At 46.0% G+C, this 22,826-nt stretch overlaps 1 protein-coding gene across 4 annotated transcripts in view; it reads left to right on the top strand.

Moving 5' to 3' along the window:
• The window catches only part of meis2a (Meis homeobox 2a), a 79,314-nt gene that overhangs the window by 31,646 nt on the left and 24,842 nt on the right, over positions 1-22,826 (top strand). For 3 of the 4 annotated variants that reach the window (XM_079287066.1, XM_079287065.1, XM_079287063.1), the window contains exon 8: positions 1,116-1,261. In XM_079287066.1, the coding sequence (XP_079143192.1) occupies positions 1,116-1,261 (146 nt within the window). The remainder of the gene's footprint in view (positions 1-1,115; positions 1,262-22,826) is intronic. The other variant, XM_079287064.1, reaches the window with a different exon arrangement.

Below are 22,826 nucleotides of genomic sequence, written 5' to 3'. Positions count from 1 at the left end.
GGAAGGCTTTCAAGGCATTTGTGCCCGGGGGCAAGAAAAAATAACTATGACTGTTAAAAGTAAATCACTTTTGCTAATGCACAATTAATGCTGGGGAAGAGGAACAAGAAAAAGGCAAGGGACAAAGATGGAAACTTTGATTTAAAGGAGAAATCGTGCCTGGGTTATGTGCATGTTTTTCCTCTTGAAATCAAACACTGACGGACATTAATGCAGGCGAAGCCGCCGCTGGCCTGTCATGCTAATCTTGTGGCGGAATGGGGAGGGGTTGCTGCAAGGGAAGGGAGTGGGAGAGGAGGACTAAGGGAGTCGGGGCTTGGGGTGGGGTGGGGGAGGCAGACGAGTCCATTATGTGCATCGAAGTGCAACAATGAACCACCCCAAATCACATCCCTACTTTAATACTCGTGCGTCTCAACTGGATGCCGTGAATTATCAACTCCTTTTGAGTTTTGTTTGTCTGCGAGTGTGTGTCTGTGCACGCAACATGATTTACGAATGTACTGCGTGTGCCCGCATAGCTGCGTCCTGTCCCCTTTGGCTCTCTTCAAGAGATGGAAAAAAAAAAGCTCTACATTATGTCAAGCATGCAAATTTAATTGAATTAATGACATGAGTGCGAGCCTCTACTGTACTTGAAGGCTCCTTGTCCTCTTTTTTTGTCATCTCGCTCTATTTTTTTTCTTTCCTCCGCCTCCTACTGTAGAACTGGAATGAGGAAACCTCGTGTTTCAGCATCCGACCATAATATTACAGTCATTAACCCCTATTCCCCTCTCCCGTGCTCTGGGGTATAGAACAACTCTGCTAGGCCTCTCCGTAAACCCCTCACTCGCCGTACAGGCCTTCCTCTAAGGCCATTTAAATCCCCCTACCTCCATATCTTCACTACACAACACTGGCGTTGCTGCAGGGATTCTCTAGGCCTCAGTGCAGCGCTTTTGAGTTCCTTTGTATCTGTGGTATTTGTCCATTTATCCATTTTTCACAAGCCTTAAACGTGTACTTCTGTTGCAGCTCAGAGAATTCTTTTTTTTTTTATCTTATTGTACTGTATTCTGAGTCATTGTTGTTGTCTGGGATGTTATTTAACCCCTGGTTTTGTTTCCGTCCAGGAGATGGCTTAGACAACAGCGTTGCATCGCCTGGCACAGGAGACGACGATGATCCCGACAAGGAGAAGAAGAGGCAGAAAAAGCGTGGCATTTTCCCCAAGGTGGCCACTAACATCATGAGGGCGTGGCTGTTCCAGCATCTCACGGTAAGCACAGCCATTACTTTTGGAGATAGACATGTATGAAAATAACCCAGATAGAAACGCACACACACACACACACACACACACACACACACACACCTGTCACATGGTCGTTACTGAGGAAGCAAGGGAGTGAGTGGCGGCTGCGCTGTGATGCTCACCTGTCAGCCACCTGTCAGAAGGACACAGTGGCCAGGTCAATCTCATCAGTTTGGACTGTTTACTCCGCTCAGCACACTCTGAGGGGGAGATGGCCCGACAATCCATGACATTTACTCCAATATGAGGTGCACTGTTTGTTTGGCCTGAAGAAGAATGTTTTCTTTTTTTCTGTGGCAGATTAAGAGAAGGAATGATAGTTAGTGGAGAATGATTGTGTAAAGGTTGAGTACACATCATTTTGTTATCCCTTGCAGTAACTCCTGTGTAGGTGTAAAGATGGATATGGGTACACATTTCTAGGCCCACAGCGATATTATGTCTGAAAAATGCATCTTTTGACAAACTGTTTGAGGTTGAGAGGGTAAATGCTAAAATATTCATATTCCACAGCTTAGAGAGAATAGTTTGTTTGCCAAACAGTTCAGACGGACAGCTCTGACACCGGCTCATTCACTTCACTCAACACAGCGATGCTACATGGATTAAAAATTCAAATACAACAGTAATTCAAGCCTACGTGGTCAAACGAACACTCTTTGCTTCGCTGTTTTCTGTACGCGTCAGTCCGCTTTTCTGTCCGGCTATCGGTGTGTGTCGTGTTATAAGGGGACGCACCACATGTCCCCCCACCCTCGCTAATGTCAGGACATTATCAGAACATCAGGCTGTATTGATTTTGCAACACAGGTCAGATTTCAGGAGGAGGTGGCCACGCCAGGACACATAAGCTGCTCTGCTCCCAGAGATGGAGGGACAATGTAGGGGGAAGGGAGACGTAAAAGAAGAGAGAGAGAAAGTAGAGAAGACTTAGTTTGGAGCTACAGCCTTATGGATCATCCACATATTTAAGCGGGTCAGGTGGCCCCTGTGCACCCTGTACCCCCCCTTACCAATGCCCACCTACCCCCCACCCCCTGCCCAAATCCCCTGTAAATGCCCAAGTAATGTGTGGCCAGCAAACACGGCCTAATTGAAAGGGCTGTAAATCCATTACATATTGGTCAGGGATAATCAGGAGTGCTTTAATCACTTTTATCTATTCAGGAGCAGTGAAGCTGCAACAGCAAAGCCCTGAGCCTCGCAGGCCTTAGCGGCTCCACCACGCCAGTCCGCGTGCTTATTATTCTCATCATTATCAAAATGACTTCACAGCTGTTCACAGCTCCATCGCTCCCTGACTGGAGACCTCTCACCAAACCGCGCAGACCAGGCTTCATTCAGAGGCAGAGGGGAGGGAGGGAGGGAGGGAGGGAGGGAGGGAGGGAGGATTTTTTTGTAGCTTTGGGCCCTTCTCCTCCGCTGAGCTTGAATGCCTCGTTTGTGTATGACGAGGGTCAAACAACAGAGACTAAATGTTTTATTGAAGTGGAATTTATTGTGTTTAGGTTTGTACTGTATGCATGCGTTCATATTGCCATGCACAGATTACAAGAACACATGCTATGTAAGTTAAGACTAAATACTTCCCCTTGATTTGTCATCTTTCAAGCTTCACACAGCTTCAGCGCTCCCATCTGCAAAAGATGCAGAGAGAAAGACGCATACAGAGCTTTTGGAAGAGTCGCCAACAATTTTCTTTAGAGTTGTTTTAAAATTGAATTGAAAGAGTGGAAAGGAAAGGGGGGGGGGCATTTTTCAAAGAGCTGGTTAATTCAGGCAGAGCTTTCAGGGCCCTCTTCTTCTCTGTCCCGCTCTCCTTTATCACATCCCCTGCTTGTAGATGTTCTCTCCAATCTTTATTTCTTTCTTTTGTGGAAAGCCCTGGCCAGTCTTGTACAAATAATAATCCCTCCCTTTTAACCTGCCTTCATTTCTCTACTGAGGACTAATTGAATTATCCCCCTCTCACCATCCAATTCTCCCACCCATAAACTCTCTCTCCCACTCACTCTCTCTCTCACACACACACACACACACACACACACACACACACACACACACACACACACACACACACACACACACACACATTAGCCAATCTCCTTTCTTTTAATTTGTTAAGTAAATGTATTTGCCATTGCTGGATGCGTTTGTGCAAGGGTGAATTCTTGGGGACTTTGGCCCCTGAATGGCCTATAGCGGCATTCTGCCATTCATGCATTCATTAACTGAGGGGTGAGGAGTGAAAGGAGCGGCCTTGTATTTTCCTCAAACTGCGGGGCCAGCATGGAGCTCCTCTTCTATGAGCCACAGGGGTCTCTCTACATATGTTCTCAACATCCAGCTATTGTCACATCTTCTGAAAAGCTCAAAAGGACAGGACCCCCCCCCCCCCCCCCCCCCCCTTCGCACACAGAAAAACAACACGGGCCAATAGTAACAACTGTTGGCTTTTGGATTCAGTATAACAAAATTGCCCTCTCCCCTCCCACCCTCCCTTGCTTCACTCTGACCTCACACTCTCTTGGGAGAAATCACAAGATGGTCTTCTTCATGACAGTCACTTCTAGAAAGTAACCATCAAGCCTACCATGCCAACATTCCAGCTGAGGGGAAAATACAGGTTTTTGGCGCAATTGAGATCTCACAAAATATGGAAAGATTCCACAATTACTGTGTGGAGAATGTTGATCCCGTATGCACATGCACTGGAGAGCACGTGAGCTGGCAACCTTAAATGCCCCATATGTAATTGGCAAACGGCAGGACAGATCAGCTGGTGTTAGCTGGCAGAAGAGGGTCAGACTGTCTCTCCACTGCCTCCTTCTGTCCTCCCTCCCTCTCTTTCTCTCTCTAATACCCTCCTCCCTCCCCAGGAGTTTCTGGATGTCTTCCAGCCACATTAGTGGAAGGTAAATCCCAGACTGTTGGTGTAAGCTTTTCAATACTACGGGGAGATTATGTTATAAGAAAGGTAAACTTCACTGTTAGGCGGTAAAATTTCTACTGCACTTCAAAAGCATGGACCACAAAATTCAGGAGAGGAAGAGGTAGAAAAGGGTAACGTGAGACTAAGAGAAGTGAAAAGAGTGTGTGGCAGGCAGAGGAATGGAGAGGCAGGGATGTTTTTTCTTATTCTTGCACAAGGTGATGCCCTCTTTTGGGGGGCAAAGCAAACTCTAAAATCTGCAATTAGCTCCTTGGCGCCCCTGGCCTTCCTTCCCCCTCCCCCCTACTGCTAGCCCCCTGCTAGCCCTTGCTCACCCCCTGTAAAGACAAGGGTCGGCCACGCAATGAAAACAGGAAGCACTCCGATACAAAGATACCACTCTGGGCTCTGGCCTTGTCTTTTGACTAGTGTAAACCCTCAAACACCTATGAAAATAAATAGGGGACTTTAGGAGGGCAAACCAGGCCAGATGAGGGCTGGCACACGTGTCTGTGCGTTAGCTAGAAAGGAGGGAGGGAAGGGAGGGAGAGGGGGTGAGTGGTCAGTCAGATGAGTAAGAAGGTAGCCCTCTCAAGCATCAAGCGTCTCAGGTTTTGTGCCGGGCCACCCTTTGGCCTGGGTGTTTGGTGAAATTCTGTTAAGCTGCTAAGCCAGGTGTATTGGTCCCCTGGGCTCCTTGAAAGGAAGTGATATATCCCTCGGTCATTTGGAAAGTCCTTGGACTGTGAGCAGTAGAACTATATTCAGATGGGAAATGTTCATGATTAGATGGTATTTAGAAATAGCTGTGTCAATAAGTATTGACTCACACAAAAATGTATTATTACATTTATAATAAGGGAACATATATATATATATATATACATATATATATATATATATGTATATATATATATATGTATATATATATACATATATATATACATATATATATATATGTATATATATGTATATATATACATATATATACATATATATACATATATATATATGTATATATATATATATATATATATATATATATATATATATATATATATATATATATATATATATATATATATATATATATATATATATATATATATATTTACCTGGAAGAACACTCACAGCAGCTCAAAAGATGCCATGTTAATACAGGCGTTAACCAGAGTGAGGACACATCACACTTTGCGAGGAGATGAGTGCATTGTGCTGCAAACATCATTAGACACTAGTGACAGTGGCTAACCCCCCCCCCCCCCCCTCGCCCCCAGTCCCAGCCCAACATAGCATTAGTCTCCATGACAACAGGGTGTCATCGTCAGGTCGAGCCCTCCTAGCCGCTCTCTCGACCGCCCTTTATAGATGCACATAAAAGAGCCAGCTCGGGTCATTCACAAGACATTGAGCGCAGGCAAGGCCAAACCCTGGCAACGGATGTTTGTCCCATACGATAAACATGTGTACAGGTCCATCCCTCAAAAAGAGAGGGCATGTTGTTGGAGTAGACTAAACAGTCAGCTCTGTAGGATCCCCAGTTTTGTTTCAGCGTCCTCTAGTCCTTCTAATCCTCGTGTGTTGTTCCAGTACAAGTAGCATTTAACTGGTGGAGACACACATCTGCAAACAGTTTGGAATACCCAAGCCCTTTCTCCTTTTACACTCAACTGCTGAAAGCTGTTTATGCCGTAGTTGCCGGTGCCCTCTTTTCAGTATACATGGCCAAATAATTGTCGTTGTTTTATAAATAAATTTAAAAAAATACAATAAAACATGTATAATTTGTTAGTGCACTTACGTCAGTTTGAAAAATGAAAGTCATAAATGTTACAAAGAGCCGACTGTGTGTCAGTGGTGTACACTGTTTGCTTTCCACCATCTTAGCGTGTTGTGTGCGTTTGATGAAGAGAGGGTGGAGACAAAGCCAAAGGAGGGAGGGAGAGGGTGGTGAGGGTTAGTAGGGGTAAGAGCAAGGGTGAGGAGGGGGTAAAGAGGGGGCTCCTAAGGGTCACAGAGGTGGGATCCTGGAGGAGGCCCACACACTAATCTGTCATGTGCTCGTTTGCCTCGGAGCCCAAAAGTCAGCTCTCCAGTCACCCGTAGCAACCCAGGCGACAGTTTGGTTCAGTGCCGCTGCCCAAATGTGTGACTATCGGTGGGAGACGCTGGAAAAAGAGTCATCACATTACTTTTGTGACAACACCGATTACTTTGTGCGCGTGTTTACAAAACAGGCGTTAGTGACAATATGACAGGGTAGTTTGGGGATGTTTAGCTCGGGACACATTGAAAGTCATTGATAATGACTCTGAAGGAGATATTTAGGGGGGGGGGGGTGTTTGGTGCCTAGCTATTGTCTAGTCACTGTGTTCTAATGTTGCTGCTCAGCGACCCTGGAAAACAGAGACACAAGCCACCTCAGCCTGCCATCTGTTCGTCCCCAGCCGGGCCATCACAGAAGGGCTCCCACAGCACGGACAGACCTCACGGGGGAAAGACGCTCAGACCCAGACACTCCAGACGCTATACAGTGAAAAGATTCTCAGGAAATTCTTTATTTTACACAAGAATTCTCCCTTTCCTTGTTAAAACTCACGAACAAATACTTTACCCCTGCTTTTTTTGTTCGAGGGAGAGAGCAAAAAACAGTGGGAAAGTTTAGAAGCGGGATACAGTGGCTTCCAATTTTCACAGGCTGTATAATTATATGACTGGCCGCATCGACTTTGCCATCGTGCGGTAATATCCCAGTGTTAGTATGTCACAGCTCTGTGGCTGACTAAAGCCTTGTTTACAGTGTGCTTTGGCATAGTAGGTAGCCGTTCCAGATGTTTAGTGTTATTCGTAGCCCTAATTCGTTTCATGCTCCGACATCGGACCTTTACACTTTGCCCCATAATCCAGATCTGTCATAGTTCCACTTCAAAGCCAACTAACCCCACGTGGAATCCGCCGACATATAAAGCATGGCACGTTAACCTTGCATGCCGTACAGTCTGTGTGTGCTTGTGAAAAGAGCAGACGTGTTTGCCGTTTCCTTCCCATAGGCTTGTTTATCCACAAGATTAGCGTTGTGCTATCGTACCTGCGCGACCCCGACACTTCTCCTCCCTCTACCTCAAGTTTCCTGGCTTTTCCCTCCCTCCCCGTTAATTTGCATTCCTGCTGTTTGCATCTTAATGCAGCTTGTTTAATGAAGTAGCAGAAATTAGTGCTTTCGCTGAGGGACTGTTTACGACACATTCCCACTGCATGGAGGTGATTACGCTGTGTGAATCTCCACAGTGTTTGCCAAAGAAAATAAAAGAGCAACCTGCAACATATCCTCCAGTAAGACAACAGCAAGGGGAAACAAAGAAGGAGAGTGGATGTGCGTTTTTCGGTGTCTTCATGGAAGACCGGGAGCGCAGCATGAGTTTGACCGACCCCTGCAGAGGTGACTGCACATGCCTTGACCGCAGCAGAATACAAACAGGGCTAGGTCTGTGGAGGGAAGTCAGATTTATAAACTCACAGCTCTGAACATTGAGAGACTCCCCCAAAACCACACATGCACAAAGCCGATGAGACCTCTTTAAGGCCCTGTGCTCTGCTGAGAATAAGCCCCAGCCCGGCAACGTTTCCCTGCCTTCAGCAGCGCAATCCGCTGCAGCTGTAGTCATAACACTGATCCGTCGGCTCGGACCTGGCTGAGCTCACGCTATGGGAAGTAAGGCTGAATGACGTCATGTGTAATATGGGACCCCGCAAGGTAGTCTGTGATAGTGTACGCACACCCGGTGGAAAACCAAGGTTATTAAGATGGTGGTAGCTGATTCTGTGCTGGTTTCCCTTTTCTACACTTTTGGGGTTATCTTACTCATAACAAAATGTATAAGAGGATTTTGGTTTCGCATCTTACAGCTAGTTTCCTTAAATTACCCCTTAGCCTTCCAGGGGTACCGCCCTGCAGGCTAGCTTCATCCCCCCACGGTTGATTGCGGGGTTGTGGCAAGCGCTGCTAGAACGGTGGCTGCTGCATGCTGGGGGGGACCATTGAGGCCAATGAGATTCTGCTGCAGGTCTCCAAGCTGCCCCAGCGTTGCTTTGATATTCATCTCACACCAAGAGAAGAATAAGGGAAAAGGAGCAGCACAATTGTGGAAACGGCAAACCAGGCTAAAGAAAGGGAGGGAGGCAAGGAAACAGAAAAGGAATGGGGATGGAGGCATTGAGTAGAAATCAAAAACAGACCTGGCGTTTCTCTGTTTGGTTTGTCATGGGACCCTGGTTGCACCAAATCCCACTCCTGCCATTTTGTGTGATTTTTCTCCGCTCCCCTCCTACCGCTCTCAAATGCATGCTTTTGTTTTGCCCAGCGCTCAGTCCAGGGGCAGTAGCGGGATTCTTGCACAGTGGGGTCCTTATAACTGGGAGCCATGTCTCTTGTTCTCACCTCTTCCCCCTACTTCCTCACCTTTTCATTTTCCTCCCCATTGATATCCGCGCTCTTTCCCTCTCTGAACATGTGGACTGTTTTTTAAGAGAGAGCCGAGTCCACATCAAAGACTGAGGCTGAGCGGGTCAATTTGTTGCTCCTTTCCCCGACTCTTCCCCCTCCACTAGCCTCAGTGGACCCTCCCTGGCCGCAGCGATTTACCCAGAATGCTCCATTGCTCCAGCAGTTTTGCCTAGCATATATATTGAGCCGTGTGTTGTCAGTGTCTGTTCTCCACGTAGAGCCGACCTCATTCACTTCAAACCTCTGAATTTCTCTGCAGCCACATCCCCCTAAGATCATGTAAGGCTATACAGATGAGCATGTGCGATAGATAGCAACCCTTGTATCAAAAATAGCTGCACCACATGCTGATAAGAAAAAGCAGATGGGTAGAGGAAGACGAGAACCAAAGAAAGAAAATCAAATAAAAAGAAGAAAAAATTAAATATATATGAATCCAAATCTGAGCAGAGCAGGCCTTCGCTCCAGATGTGAATCTCTCTGAATATTGATCATGGGGAAGCTAGGCTCCTATATCCCCAGGCCTGCAGCGACTGACACACAAAGCACCTCTCTAAAGCCCATAAACCAGCTTGTACAATTATTTAGATATAGAGGGCGACAACAGCAGTGTGTGCCTCCCAACCCGAACCTCCTCCTTGGCTCTCATCCTCCTACTACTACTCCTGCTCCTCCTTTCGCTCGTTCTCATCCAGCACGAAGATGAAGAAATGAAAAAGGGGGGCAAATGTGCAATTAGCCACACGTTTGTGAATCCTCCTTAATGTTCATTGCTGAAACCAGGGGCAATTACAAGTTCAAAGGGGTTTAGGGCACCAGCAGCTCGCATAATCAGCCGCGTATTAAGCACAGCTCATTTGTCACAGCACGTACACTTTGTATGTGCACACGGAAACACACATGCATGCATGCTGTCAGAGTTGAGTCATAGACAGGCTGACGGGCATCAATCTCTTTGCAGGCACAAATCTCCGCCAGCTCAAGGCACAGAGTTAGGTCGCCCGATCCTCTTACGCTCTGATTCTTTGTTTTTTGCGAGACAACAGCAAACGCCGCCGACACCTTCACCTTAGCTTGCTCGGCATCACACTGTATCCTACTTGCATTCATCCTCTTATAGATGTCCTTACAATCCCCGCCACCACCAATCCTGCCAGGTCTCCATTTTACAGCTTATTTTTTATTCATTTTTTAACCTCTATCTCCCTCTGCGTCCGTCTCCTCCCACCTGGCCCCGTCTCTGCAACACGTGACAGTGTGTGTTTCACGTCTGTCCCCGGAGGTGTATCTCGGTTACCTCTAGGGCCGGGTCACAATGGCTAATCCTGTCTTCAGGTGGCTGTTTAGCGCACTGAGAGGAGAGCTCGCAGAACCGGCGGTGAGCTCCTGTTACAGGACTCCCTGACCAGGGGTCACCTCCGACACTGTCGGAATACACACGCATAACACACACGTCCTGGTAGATAGGCAAGAATGCTTGTACACACACACACATGCATAGAATCTGGTACACACGGCAACGTTTTCAGACAAAAAACACTGTCACTCACACACATTGAGCCTGCTTATCTATCCCAGGTGGCTCAGCCTTCATCTCTACCCTCCCTTGTTCTTTATCTGCCTACTGTACTACTACCCTCCTAGTCTTTCTCTGTCTTCTCTCATTCCCAGATCAGTCAGCCTCTTGTTCACATTAGGGTTCCCTGATATGATCTCCATGAGGACTTGCTCTAGTGGCCATGCGTTGCCTGTCCTGCCCGGCACCCTCATTGTTTAAGCTGCTCTCACAGGGGGACACAGTCAGGTCTCCAGTGAATAGAAAGGGGCCCTATCATGTGTGGCTCAGCGTAGTGGGAGAGAGAACTCATTTTTCACTGGGGGAACGATATCCATCCCAGCAGCCAAACGCTGGCTGTTTCATTAAGTAACCCATCCAGGCAGACAGATGTGTTCACCACACAGCCATGTTTGCCTGTGCAAGAGCGTGTATTAACCCACAATCCTTTGGGGGAGATTAATAGGCTACCAGCCCCTTTCCATTGATTATCTCTATGCCATTTTCCCCTCCGTTCCTCGGCTAGATATTAAAAACTAATGAAGCCTATTGAAAACAAGAACCGCAAGGCTCTTCACGGATCATTTTAGGTTATTTGGACTCAAACAGAGAGGGATCTCTTTAAGGCACAGTTTGAGTCGAATTAAGAAAATAAATGTGGAGAGCAGTGTTGAAGAAATGGGGGGGAAAAAGAGACGAGAGAGAGAGTGGAGAGTGTGACTGTAAAAAGATGTGTGTTTAAGAAAAGACAACTCTGCTCTGACACATTGAGCGGAGACACGGCAGATGTTAGCAATTCCAGAGCATAGCAAAGCATTCCTAGTGTTGGAACCACGACCTAATTGCCATAATGGAGGTGGTAAGCGCTGACAGTAATGGAGTCGTGGGGATCCATCCCCAGCAACCTGAATTAGGGGCCACTTGGCAGATCCACTTCAAGATGGCCTGTGTTTTTTTGCCAACATACGCTTGTTTTCACTGCTCTGTAAACTTTTAGAATCTTGCGTCACCAACAATCTCACCCTGGCCGTGGTGTCAGAAGAAGGGGGCTCAGGGTTTGTGTTTGTTATAGGGTGCAGTGTGGAGGGAGAAGGGGATGAAGCTGCGTGAGATACTCTGATCAGGGAGGCCAGGGCGGCAGAGTGAGCAAAGAGTTAAAAGCGTCCATGTGATGGGCTCACCTCTGCACCAGGCCTGGTGAAAGGCGGCGGGGTGCTGTTGGGGAAAATGACTTCCTGAGACATTACCATCAATCACCAGACAGGTCAGGCCCCCCAATCCTGCCATCAGGATGGAGGAGAGGCGAGGGGGGATGGGGATGGAGGATTAGACTAGAGGGGACGAAAACAGAAAGAAAGAATGGGTTTAGGCTTGTTGGGGAACAGCCTATTAACAATCTCTGTTTCGCACTGTCTGACTGTTTTATGACTCTCCCTTCCTCTGCCTATCTATCTCGCCTTGTCTTTCTCTCTTTCTATTTTCCGGTCTTCCATAAAACGGCTACCCAGGCATTCAGGAACGGCCCCTGCTGGTCAGAGTCCTCTCCTCGACTCAATTGCATCATTAATTATTCCACAGGCAGTTGGCTAGAAGCAAATCTAAAGAGAGGACGAGAAATAGAGAGGGAGCAAGAGTTAGATGGGGAGATGGGGGACAGCTGTCTCGCACCCACAGTCGGTCTTGCTTTCACTCTCTTTCTCTCTCTCTGTCTCTTTTCCTTTCTGTAAATGAAGGATGGGAGAGGGGAGGGGCTTGGGTTACCTCAGTGAGCGGTTGTGTTACATTCCAGAGAAGGGACGGGGTAGGGGGGGTGGTTCAACGAGTTGCTGAAAAGAACACAGACGCTTGTCAACAGCCTCCGAGCTGGGGAGCCATCATGCCTTGCTCTAGGCCCGGAGGTCAATGACCCTGTGTTGCACCCAGATAGAGACCCAGGTAGAGAGAGAGAGAGAGAGAGAGAGAGAAATCACCATATGGTTCGTGTCACTGCTTGTCTGTGGCAGAGGTCAGTCAAAAGCCTAAAAAAAAATCTCTAAATCCTCCTCTTTCTTTCTTCACTCATAAAACACTGTACGTGAGCAGTGGCTGAGTGACTGTGGAGTAGCTTTCTCCAGGAGAGCAGAAGGAAGGGGGAGATGCAGAAAGAGAGAGACGGAGAGAAAACGGCAAGCGCCTGGCAGTCACGGCAAAATGGCCCATTAGATTTAAGGAGTAAAAGTTCATCAGCTTTATTAATGGGAAGGTATATAAATGAAGTATGAATTACCTGACTTTTATGGAGTGGCGAGAGTGAAACTGGAGTGTCTTATGATATAATGTTTTAGTGAGCTGTTCTGAGCGCTCTGATGAACAGGCTGCAGAGGAGGAAGAGAGAGAGAGAGAGAGAGAGAGAGAGAGAGAGAGAGACTGAAGTGTGCTGGGGTCCCCTGAGTCCAGCGGCTGGAAGGTTGCCTGATTGTTGCTAACATGCGTAGCTGATCGGGTTAGCTTGGAGTAGGGGACGTCCGTAGCTTCCAGGCCTAGTCTTTGCGTGTTATTAGCTGGCATAGTAAAAATTGCTGGCACGAAAATAGAAAAAGGTCATCCACATCTCTGATTTTGTCTTTCTGCTACACGTGCGCGCAAACACAAGCGTGCAGCTACAGTCGAACATGCATGCAGTTGCAAGCATGTTTATAAACATGCATGCATGCAGGCATACAGTGTATGCAAGTACACATGCAAGCACAAGGGCACACACGCCAGTGCACACACAGACAAACACACATGCGCCCCACCATCCTGTAATAAGCGGTAAGCTGAGCTAGCTGATGGTCATCCTCCCATGGGGCTGCTGGGTGGCTGCCAACTTCCTGCCTGCTTTGTCAGTGGATAAAGCCCCTAACAAACGAGAGGGCTGTAGCTAGGCAGGCCAGCCAGGTCAAAGGTCACCTCAGCCCCCGGCCAGGATTGAGCCTAAGAGCACTACAAGGAGAGAGAGGGAGAGGATGGAAGAATGCACTTAAAGATCGGCTGCTGTTAACCAGGCCTAAAAGCTCTAACCCTGCCTTACCACTCCTTCTCTTCTTTTCTCTTCCCTTCTCTTCTCTTCTTTATTTTCGCGGCACTTCACAAAGGCATTTTAACTCCACATCACATGTCAACTCTGCTTTGAGGAACATTAAGAAAGTGATAGATCCTGGGGGCATTTGTCAGTCCGCACAGCGCAGTGCAGCCAGCCGCCCCTGGGTGTTGAGCAATGACAGGAGATATCTCCTTGACTCATGCACCCCGAGATGAAAGGAGGGCTCAGAAGACGTGCACATCTGAAACGCAAAAAACGGTATTCAGTAAAAGGGAACAGACACAACAGGTAGGGACGGGGTGGTGACTGATAAAGGGCTTGGCTGGCTTTGTTCCATGGAAGTACTTGTGATCTCAGATGAATGCACCTATGGTTACCATCAGCTATGCTCCTCCGTCTCACTGACAGGGACATGATCTGAGGTGTCTGTCTGTCGCGGGCCTAAGAGCTTCTCTCACTCGCAGAGGATAGAGGAAAAGGGAGACGGTGGACAAGAGAAGAGAAAATCTTTGCGACCCCAGCTGTCCATTCAGAGGGCAGAGGGAGAGAAAATTTGACATGGTTGACTTGAACACATTTTGCACCATTAGCAAACAGGAAGTGTCCCCTGCAGCTGTTTTTCAGGACGGGAGGGGGTGTTCCTGCCTCCACTGTAATGGACAAATGTTACCCACCATGTTTGCCTTTGATTTTTGACCTGAAAACAAAAATTGACATTACAAATGTCCTATGATATCTTCCAAATTGGCCTGACATTCCATAGCTGGCCCGGGGGGGGGATTCTTGTTTTTTCTCTGTAAGTGGTTGTGCTCTTGTTGCTGTGTCCTAAGGCTCGCCATTAGAATGTACTGGCCTTTCTCTCGAGAATGTAGAGTCTTAAAGAGACGGAGGGGGAGACTAGAAAGAGAGAGGGGGAGAGCTAACAGAGGTCCTGGTCTGTGTATTTGAATACTTATGCTCATTAAGTTAATGCACAATGAAAGGGAGAACCGTCAAGTGGAAACTCTCAGAAGCTTCTATTTGAAGAGCGAACACACCCCCTTTTCTCTCCCTCAGTATGTCCATCTCTCCACAAATTACTCTGTTTCTGTTTCAATTGAAGATCAGCACCACTTTACTTTGACTTAAGAAGTTAAACAAAGTCTGCAGAACACAATAGAGAAAGAGGATAAACTTAAAGAGACCCTGTATGTTAATATTAAGTCCTTTTCCCAACAGACTTCATCAACAGGGTCTAGGTTGTGAGTGCTTTACTGTCTTGCAGTGGCCTGTAAGCTTCAGTATGGCTGAATAGGGTCTAGTAGCCATGACCAATTTGATGCAGAACATTCATGTAGGAAGTCTAAGGAAAAACAAAGCCACATTTGTCAGGGGGTAGTTATGGTTATTTTGGAGTCTCAGAAACAGAAATCATTTTTCACCCCCATTGGAAATGATAAAAGGTACAAACATGTCTTTGTTTGTATAATTATTTGATGGCGTCCTTTGTTATTCCCCCATGCTGGAGGTTTTCTGAGGCTAACCCTCAGTTAGTCGGTGTAGAAAATCATTGCTTTTTTACAATGTGTACATACGTCATTAAAGCAGTGCCGATGTTTATTCAGTGGCTTAGTTCGTTCACCACGCTTTAGCCGTAGCATGTGCTCCCAGTGACTTTATGACTGGCAACAGTGACAAGTGGTGTGGATATGAGGTTGTCCAATGCAGACAAAGTAGATGGGTCTTCTGCTTTGACAGGCCCACCAGGCCACTAATGATAGGCTTATAGGCCCTAAAAGTCCCTCGCAAAGGCAAGAGACCAATTACCTCACACTCCCAACAAGCAACACCATAGAGCAGGGCTCTCAAACTCATTTTCACTCCGGGCCACATCAGCATCACGGTCGGCCTCAAAGGGCCGGTTGTAAATGTAAGACTGTGTAAATGTAACTACTCCTAACATATTGGTAAATAACTGTCTCTGCATTTGATTGTTGTTTATTCAAGTGTAAAAATATTGTACATGTAGTAATATAAATGTAAATGTATATTTAAGCACATTTCTGTTATTATAACTTAAATCCTTTTAATTTAGGGTTAAGAAACCCACATCACTCTATCAAAGATCAAACTATTAAAGAAAATAGCAAAGACAAATATCAAACACAAGTTATTACAATAACTTTGTTCAAAGCTTAAAATCCTTTCAATGAAGTATTTCATGTGTTTTTAAAGCCACGTTTGAAGTAGTCTTCAATATACTCACAATACATTTCCATTTCAAATGTACAGTAACCAGCCAAAGAGCTGCTTCTGTGTTTAAGTATCTCATCATTATGACTTTCTATCATAGTTTTGACTTTCTATCTCGGAATTATGACTTTCTATCATAGTTATGACTTTCTATCTCATAACTTCGACTTTCTATCTCATTATTTTGACTATGGGGATATTTTTATTATCAATTCTAACGTAAAAAAAAAGAAATTGTACCAATTGTACCAAAAATTGTGCTGGCGGATTCGCGGGCCACATAAAATGACGTGGCGGGCCGAATTCGGCCCGCGGGCCGGGAGTTTGAGACCCCTGCCATAGAGGATAAAAGAACAGGATAAAAGAACACTTTTAGAGAATTATGAAAATAAAATCTCCCAAAGACTTTACCATTTAAAGTTATTGAAATTTATTTGGCACAAAACCCTTTTGTAGGAGGATGGTCCTGTGGCTGAGCTGTAGTCATTACAACAAGATGTTTTAAATATTTCTAGAGAGCAAGTAGTGATCGTGGCTGTGCGTTGACATCAGGCGAGCTGGAGAGCATGAGCAGAACAGAGCTGGGTGCCCCTGAGCAGGCAGTTACCACAACAAAGCCAACAGACTGGTCTGAAAAACCAGGCCAAATTCCTGCCCTCTAGGACCTGGCTTAAAGCTTGAGCGGAAACTTTGAAAGAGGGGGAAGAGAGGAGAGGAGAAGAGAAAGAGGTGGAATGAGGAGGATACGAGACGAGGCCAGACGGGTTAGCGTTTAGCGAGAAAGGGATAGCTGCTGGGGCCTATGGAGTACGGCAGGAGAAGGAGAGATCCACGGAAATGAGAGAGAGGGAGAGACTGAGAGGAGACCAGGCCCCCCCGCTGTAAGTATGGAGGGATCGTATTCCTCCTCTTGAAAGCGGAGGGGTAGCCGGGTGGTGGAAAAAGAAGCCATGAACTTGATCTGACGATTAAATAGGCGCATCTCTATGGCTGCAGGCCACGCATGAGATGAGGACCATAACAGAGCACACACACGGTTTGTGTATATAACTGTTGGCAAACTCCAATAGATCTATGGGTTGAGTTCAGTTGATCCTTGTTTAGGAGTCTTGGGCAGATTTCTGCATAGATAACGACAGCAGTTATATTTTCTTTATTGGATAAAAGTAATACCTTATTATCATTTTCCATGATAGCATTTGGAAACATTCCCCTTAAACGTCTGTCTGTTCGTTGGTCGATCCACTAAGTCTGGAGGTGCATTGGGATTGTGTGGGAGTGATTGCTATTTAGCCTCATGGAGCTTGGTACAATCGGATGCCTATATCTCGCATATCCTCCAGGGCTCCTTTCTCACCCTCATCGCTCCATTCATTCCTCGCTCCTTCTGACTCCCCTCACCCACTTCACCGTTACTGTAGCTTGGCAGGCGAGCAGTGCAGTTATGCTGGAGAGCTTCTCTACAACCTTGCACCATCTCCAGTAAACATAAATTAATGGTGTAGAGCAAATAGGCTGCTGGCTTTGGTCCAAAAGCTGGCTCCAGGAGTCCAGCCAGCGATTGTTGTGGCGGGCCATGGCAGCAACAGCGGTAGTCGTGCTGATGCACTGCCAACCAACCAGCCAGCCAGTCCGAGAGGCAGGCAGGCAGACAGACTGGGGGCCCTTTTGCTCTATAATAGATGCCGCGGGCCTCGCCAGTCCGCCTTGTATTTGCAAACATTACTGTTTTACTCTCAGAGGGCAGTCTGCTGAGAGCCCTTATTCTTATTGTGGAAGCGATGGAATCTGGAGTGAGAGAGACAGAAGTGTAGTGGTATGTTCTGAATGCAGATGGTGTGAGATGTAGATATGGATGTATTTTCATTTGCTGTTATCAGAGGTTGGCATGCAGTGTGTGCGGTTTTGTAGGTTGCCATCATGTGAGTTCTGTTTATAAGTTGGCTGTGTCTGCCAGTGTGTGCAATCAAGAGGGGGAGAGAGAAAGGGAAAGCAGCAGGGTTGAGTCATTGAGTCATGTGGCATTCTTGCCTGTTTTCAGACTGTTGTCAGGAAGCAGTGTAGTTCCCAGTAAAATAAAACAAACACCAAAAAAAAAAACCTCTACCCCCTCCCACCTCCACCCGCCTAAGAACACACAAAGAGAGGGAATGAGAGAAAGAGAGAGCATAAAGCATAGTTGAGCATGGAGATGGATATGAAGATGGTGTTGGAAAGAGAAATACTTTTTTTATGTAACTGGTTTACTCAATTTGCAATCCTTAGTTTGGGCTCAGCTAGCATGAGAATAAACCAGACATAAGCTCACAATTGATGAAATAAATCAAATTGATCCTTGCAATTACAAAGTCCCATTACCACTCATTTTAACTCATCATAATTGCATTTTTAAACAAATAATTATTTGCAGTTTCTGCTGATACATTTGAAACACCATTGTCCATTGTCAAAGAAATATGACGCTCTTCTTTTTTTTAAATTGTCACTCGTCAATCTATTTGACGTCTACAGGCAGAAGTAATTAACTGCAGCCTTCAATTTAAACCAGAAATCTGTCAGAAAACTGCAGCTAAAAAGCCACATATTGCTCCGTGCATATAAACACCGCTTGATGGATTCAACAACTCAAACTGGATTTATTTTGTCATATCTGTTTGATCTCCCGGTAATGCCGATATGCATTCAATCCCATTGTCATTTGTCAAAGAAGCCAATTGTAGCATTATTAACAACGGCAACTTGATATTTAAAATGTGCCAATCTTACCCCAGCTCAATGCAGAATCCATATTAAAATGTCATTCCTTCATTTGATTGCGTTTATTTCTGACAGTGAATATTATTATCATCCACCGGTCGCTTTGATTAAAAACAAATAAGATTCCAATCAATGTGAGGAAGGCATATATGAAAGGAGGTACTGGGATACAATATTACTGTACAACTAGACACAAACTCACAATGAAGCCCGTCAAATACTTCCAAACACATAAAAGCATTATTATGAGTAAGTTATGATGTAGACTTATATCTGTATAGCATTTGACGTTTTTTCATCAATACTTTAAAATGAACAAACAGACTTTTATAGAATGACAAATATATATGCAGATTATCTAATAAATCGTATCCCGTTGACAAAGTAGCTGGTGCTAAATCACACCAATCATCATCAGCAAATCCTCTGTGTTGCCCCGGCAACATGGTAAACAGCCAGTGGCCTGTGATTTCCTGAGAGTCATTACCGTGGAATAGGTTCGCAAACCGATGCAACCTTGTGACCCGGCCCCATAACTCATGTCACACGCTGATGATGTCATTCATCAATGGGGTCCACCAGCGGGCTCAGGCACAAGGGGGCTTGCAGGTACGGCGAGCAGAGGGGAAAGGGGGCAGAGTGGGGGAGGGGGGGGGGGAAGCGGTCGGGATAATGATCGGGCTGCGGGGTTTGAAGACGGAAGAAATTAGGTGTCAGGAGAGTATGAATCTGATATATGGCAAGCCGGACGTTGAATGAGTAGAGTCAGCGTGGGCGACAGGTGCGGTGTGAAGTAGGAGTGGTCCAGCAGTAGATTGTTGTGTGTGGTAGAAATGCCAAGCCGGGGGTCAGAGGGGGTTTAAGGACTGTACACAGCAGATGATGGAGCCACCTCAGCTGGTAATGTTCTGCAACCGCAGGGGCCATTACATCCAGCACTATCAGAGAGCACAGAACACATCACACCCTGTAATTTAGCCATCACACACACACAGAATGTGATCCACCTGCATATGCGCCTGTGTTTATGTGTTTGTGTTGATGTTGGGCTGTGCTGTGCTTTTTCAGGTCAGGTTGTAGGAGTTGGACAACATTTGTGCATCAGGATAGTGCACGCTTGTGCCATTAACAGGCTTTAGCGTAATTAACAGAGTATTTTTTTCGATCTGGCGGTGCCCGGACGACAAATTGAGGCTGCTCATTCCTGGCTCTAATTATTTATAGACCGGATGTTTTACGTTTTGCGGTCAATCCTCTTTTAAGGATATTGGCCTTGGTGTTTGTAACTGAACATATTGAGCGGATCCAAAGCTAGTGGGGGAGATTATCAATACCATCTTTGATCTTGCTCCGTGTTTGTGTTTCATCCATTAAATAACCATGTCATACTGTCTCCTGAGGGTAGGGAAGGACATCTCCAGGAAGAAACACTTTAAACTGATTTAGTACTCTGACTGTTTAATATTTACTCACCAATTCATCTCACGTTTACTCTTTTCATAGAGGATTTTTTTTGTACTCATTGGGTGATTTACTAACATATATTTTTTTTACTGCGGCAATTAACATTAAGAGGTTACTCAGAGGTCTAAATAGCCGTTCTCCAATTTCACGGCTGCTGCAGCCCTGTAACCACAGGACCCACCATGTCGGCTTATTTCTCACGTCCGTGTGTGTGTGTGTGTGTGTCGCCATTGCGGCCACATCATTTTCTGTATCTGATATTTCAGAGGGCCATGCTTTTCGGAAATTTGCACCAAGTGTGGGTGGCCTGCAGTCACAGCCATAAAAAGTGTGTGTCTGTGTCAAGGAGGGGGGGTTGTCTGCGAGAGGGAGAGGGAGAGAGAGGGAGTGTTGAGGAAAGGTTGCACACAGACATGTTGTGTGTGTTTGCTTCTCTATGTGGGTGCTTTGCGGTGCGTATGTGCAAGTCTTGGGGTTGCAGGTGAGCGATCTAGTCTGACACAGGGAGGGAAGGAGAGGGGGATGAGCGAGGGCTGGGTGAGGTATGAGATGAACGAAATAGGATTTTATTTTTTTTTGTCTCGTGTCTATGTGGTCGGAGTAAATCTCCTTACTCAGGGGTTTTGTGTGCGAGGGGAGCTTTAACGTCCCCACTCTCCTTGATGAGACATCTTTCTTGTTTGTTCAAACCATTCATTACGTGGTGCATGCTGGACGAGCTATGCCGCTGGCCGGCGTATTTATCACCGAGCTAAAGCGCGCTCTGGCTGACAGTCGGCGATTGATGACCAGGTCTGGGCTTGAGAGGCTGAGGAAGCCTTAATACAATGTAAATGACCCACTCCCATTTCCAATCTAGGCTGCTCCTCTCCCCACACCTCCATAGCACATCATCTTTAGCTACGTCTCAATTCGTGTACATGTTTGTGTAGTGTGTGTACATAAAAAAAGAGTGGGAGGAAGTGTGTGTCCTGTTATATTTGCGAGCGTGTTTTGATCGTGACCGGGGTCACAGCTAATGTGAAAACGCCCCGGAAGCTCAGGAGTGTAAGGGGGAGGGAAAGAGATGCTGTGCTCTTATTACATGTTGTTGTGCACAGCGGACACACACAAATACGCACAAATACACACACACACACACACACACACACACACACACACACACACACAAGGATGTAGATATGTATATCTGTTGTATTCTACTGAGCTCGTTTACACACACACACACACCCACACACACACACAAGGATGTAGATATGTATATCTGTTGTATTCTACTGAGCTCGTTTACACACACACACACACCCACACACACACACAAGGATGTAGATATGTATATCTGTTGTATTCTACTGAGCTCGTTTATACACACACACACACACACACACACACCCACACACACACACAAGGATGTAGATATGTATATCTGTTGTATTCTACTGAGCTCGTTTACACACACACACACACACACACACACACACACACACACACACACACACACACACACACACACACACACACAGTTACCAAAACAGACATTGCTCTGTCTTCCCTAGCCAAGGATATGTCAGCACCTGGCAATCAAAAAATGTATTCCTATGTAAGTATTATCATCTCTCCTTTGTTAATAATTTTAGCATATTAAAAGGGACTACGTACACAAGTACAAATCAGAGTAATCCCTCTATGCAGCCTGGACTCATTATTTGACCAATCTCAGCCTTGTTTGTTATTAATTGAGCACATTCCTCAAACCAATTTTTTTTCATCTCTCCTTTAATTAAAACGGACTGCGTTTCGACAGGCAGTACTGCCTGAAAGGGGAACTCGTCCTCTGCTGATACCAAACCTCACTTACATCAATTATTTCCGCAGTAAATGAGAAAATTGTTCTTCAGCAACTGTTATCATTTCAAGTTAAAACTGAATTCAATTAACATGAGGCAGGCACACGTTACTAGCTTCATGAAATTAGCTTTCTTAGTGCGTGTGGTATATGTCGTGAGGCTAAAGGTATTTTCCTCGCAGGGGTTGAATGTGTGTTCATGGCGATTTAAGTGTCACTTTTTTAAAATGAGTTTTTGTGTGTTGTGATTTGCAGGTGTCATGTCATATGAATATTTGTTTGTGTGCATTTCTGTTGACAGAAATGTGCGCTTGTGAACGTGTAACACGCTTGTGTGCGTGCATGCTCCCTGTCTACGGTGGCTGAATGAAACACATAGTGTCTCATTTGTTTCGTTTGCGTGCGCCCCGACTCCTAATCTGGCCCTTAAAGACATCTGTCACCAGCGATCACTGTTGTTTTGTCATGCTTCATAGCAAGCCCAGGGGGAGCAAGGCAGCCCAAGGTCTGCCATTTATATCAGCCCATGTTCTCTAGATTGGACCTGACACAAATAGTATCTTTGCAGCCCTGGTCCCAGAATTACATTTTCAGGTAAAAAAGAAATCTTGGCGAGGCTGTGGAGGAGATTTCACAGCATTCTGTTCTTTCAGCAGTCTGTATTCTGCAGCTCTCTATGAAAGAGCCACCACCGGGATACATGTCAGACATTCAAGGAAAGATAAATGTATTCACTGCAAATCTGCACCCACTCATTCTGTTGCTTGGTACTATGGAAGGATTCTCAGACGCCACAGTATCTGCGTTAGGCCGGCTTGAAACTGGTCTTTGTCAGCGTGTGCGTGTGTGTACCTTTTTTCGTTGGCAGTTTTGACAAACTTGTTCGGCCAGCTCTGACAGGTTTAACACTGGCTCTGCTCCCGTATGTTGCTGTGTGGGTGGACACGTGTGAGCTGTGAGTGGCTATACAGTGCCAGGGAGGGGCCAGGGTTGGGTAGAGGTCATGAGAAGGTGCGGTCTTGGGTTGCACAATACAACAAACACGGGAACATATTGAATACATCGAGTAATAGGCAGGAACTTGACTCATAGCACGTGTTCCCTTCCAGCGCTTCTCTTTAGGAGCGCTTGCGTAAGTGAATATTTATGTTAATCTGTACGTCAAAGAGGCTGAT

This window comes from Melanostigma gelatinosum (assembly GCF_949748355.1).
Source record: "Melanostigma gelatinosum genome assembly, chromosome: 16".
Taxonomy (NCBI): domain Eukaryota; kingdom Metazoa; phylum Chordata; class Actinopteri; order Perciformes; family Zoarcidae; genus Melanostigma; species Melanostigma gelatinosum.
This window is presented reverse-complemented; position numbering and strand designations above follow the sequence as displayed.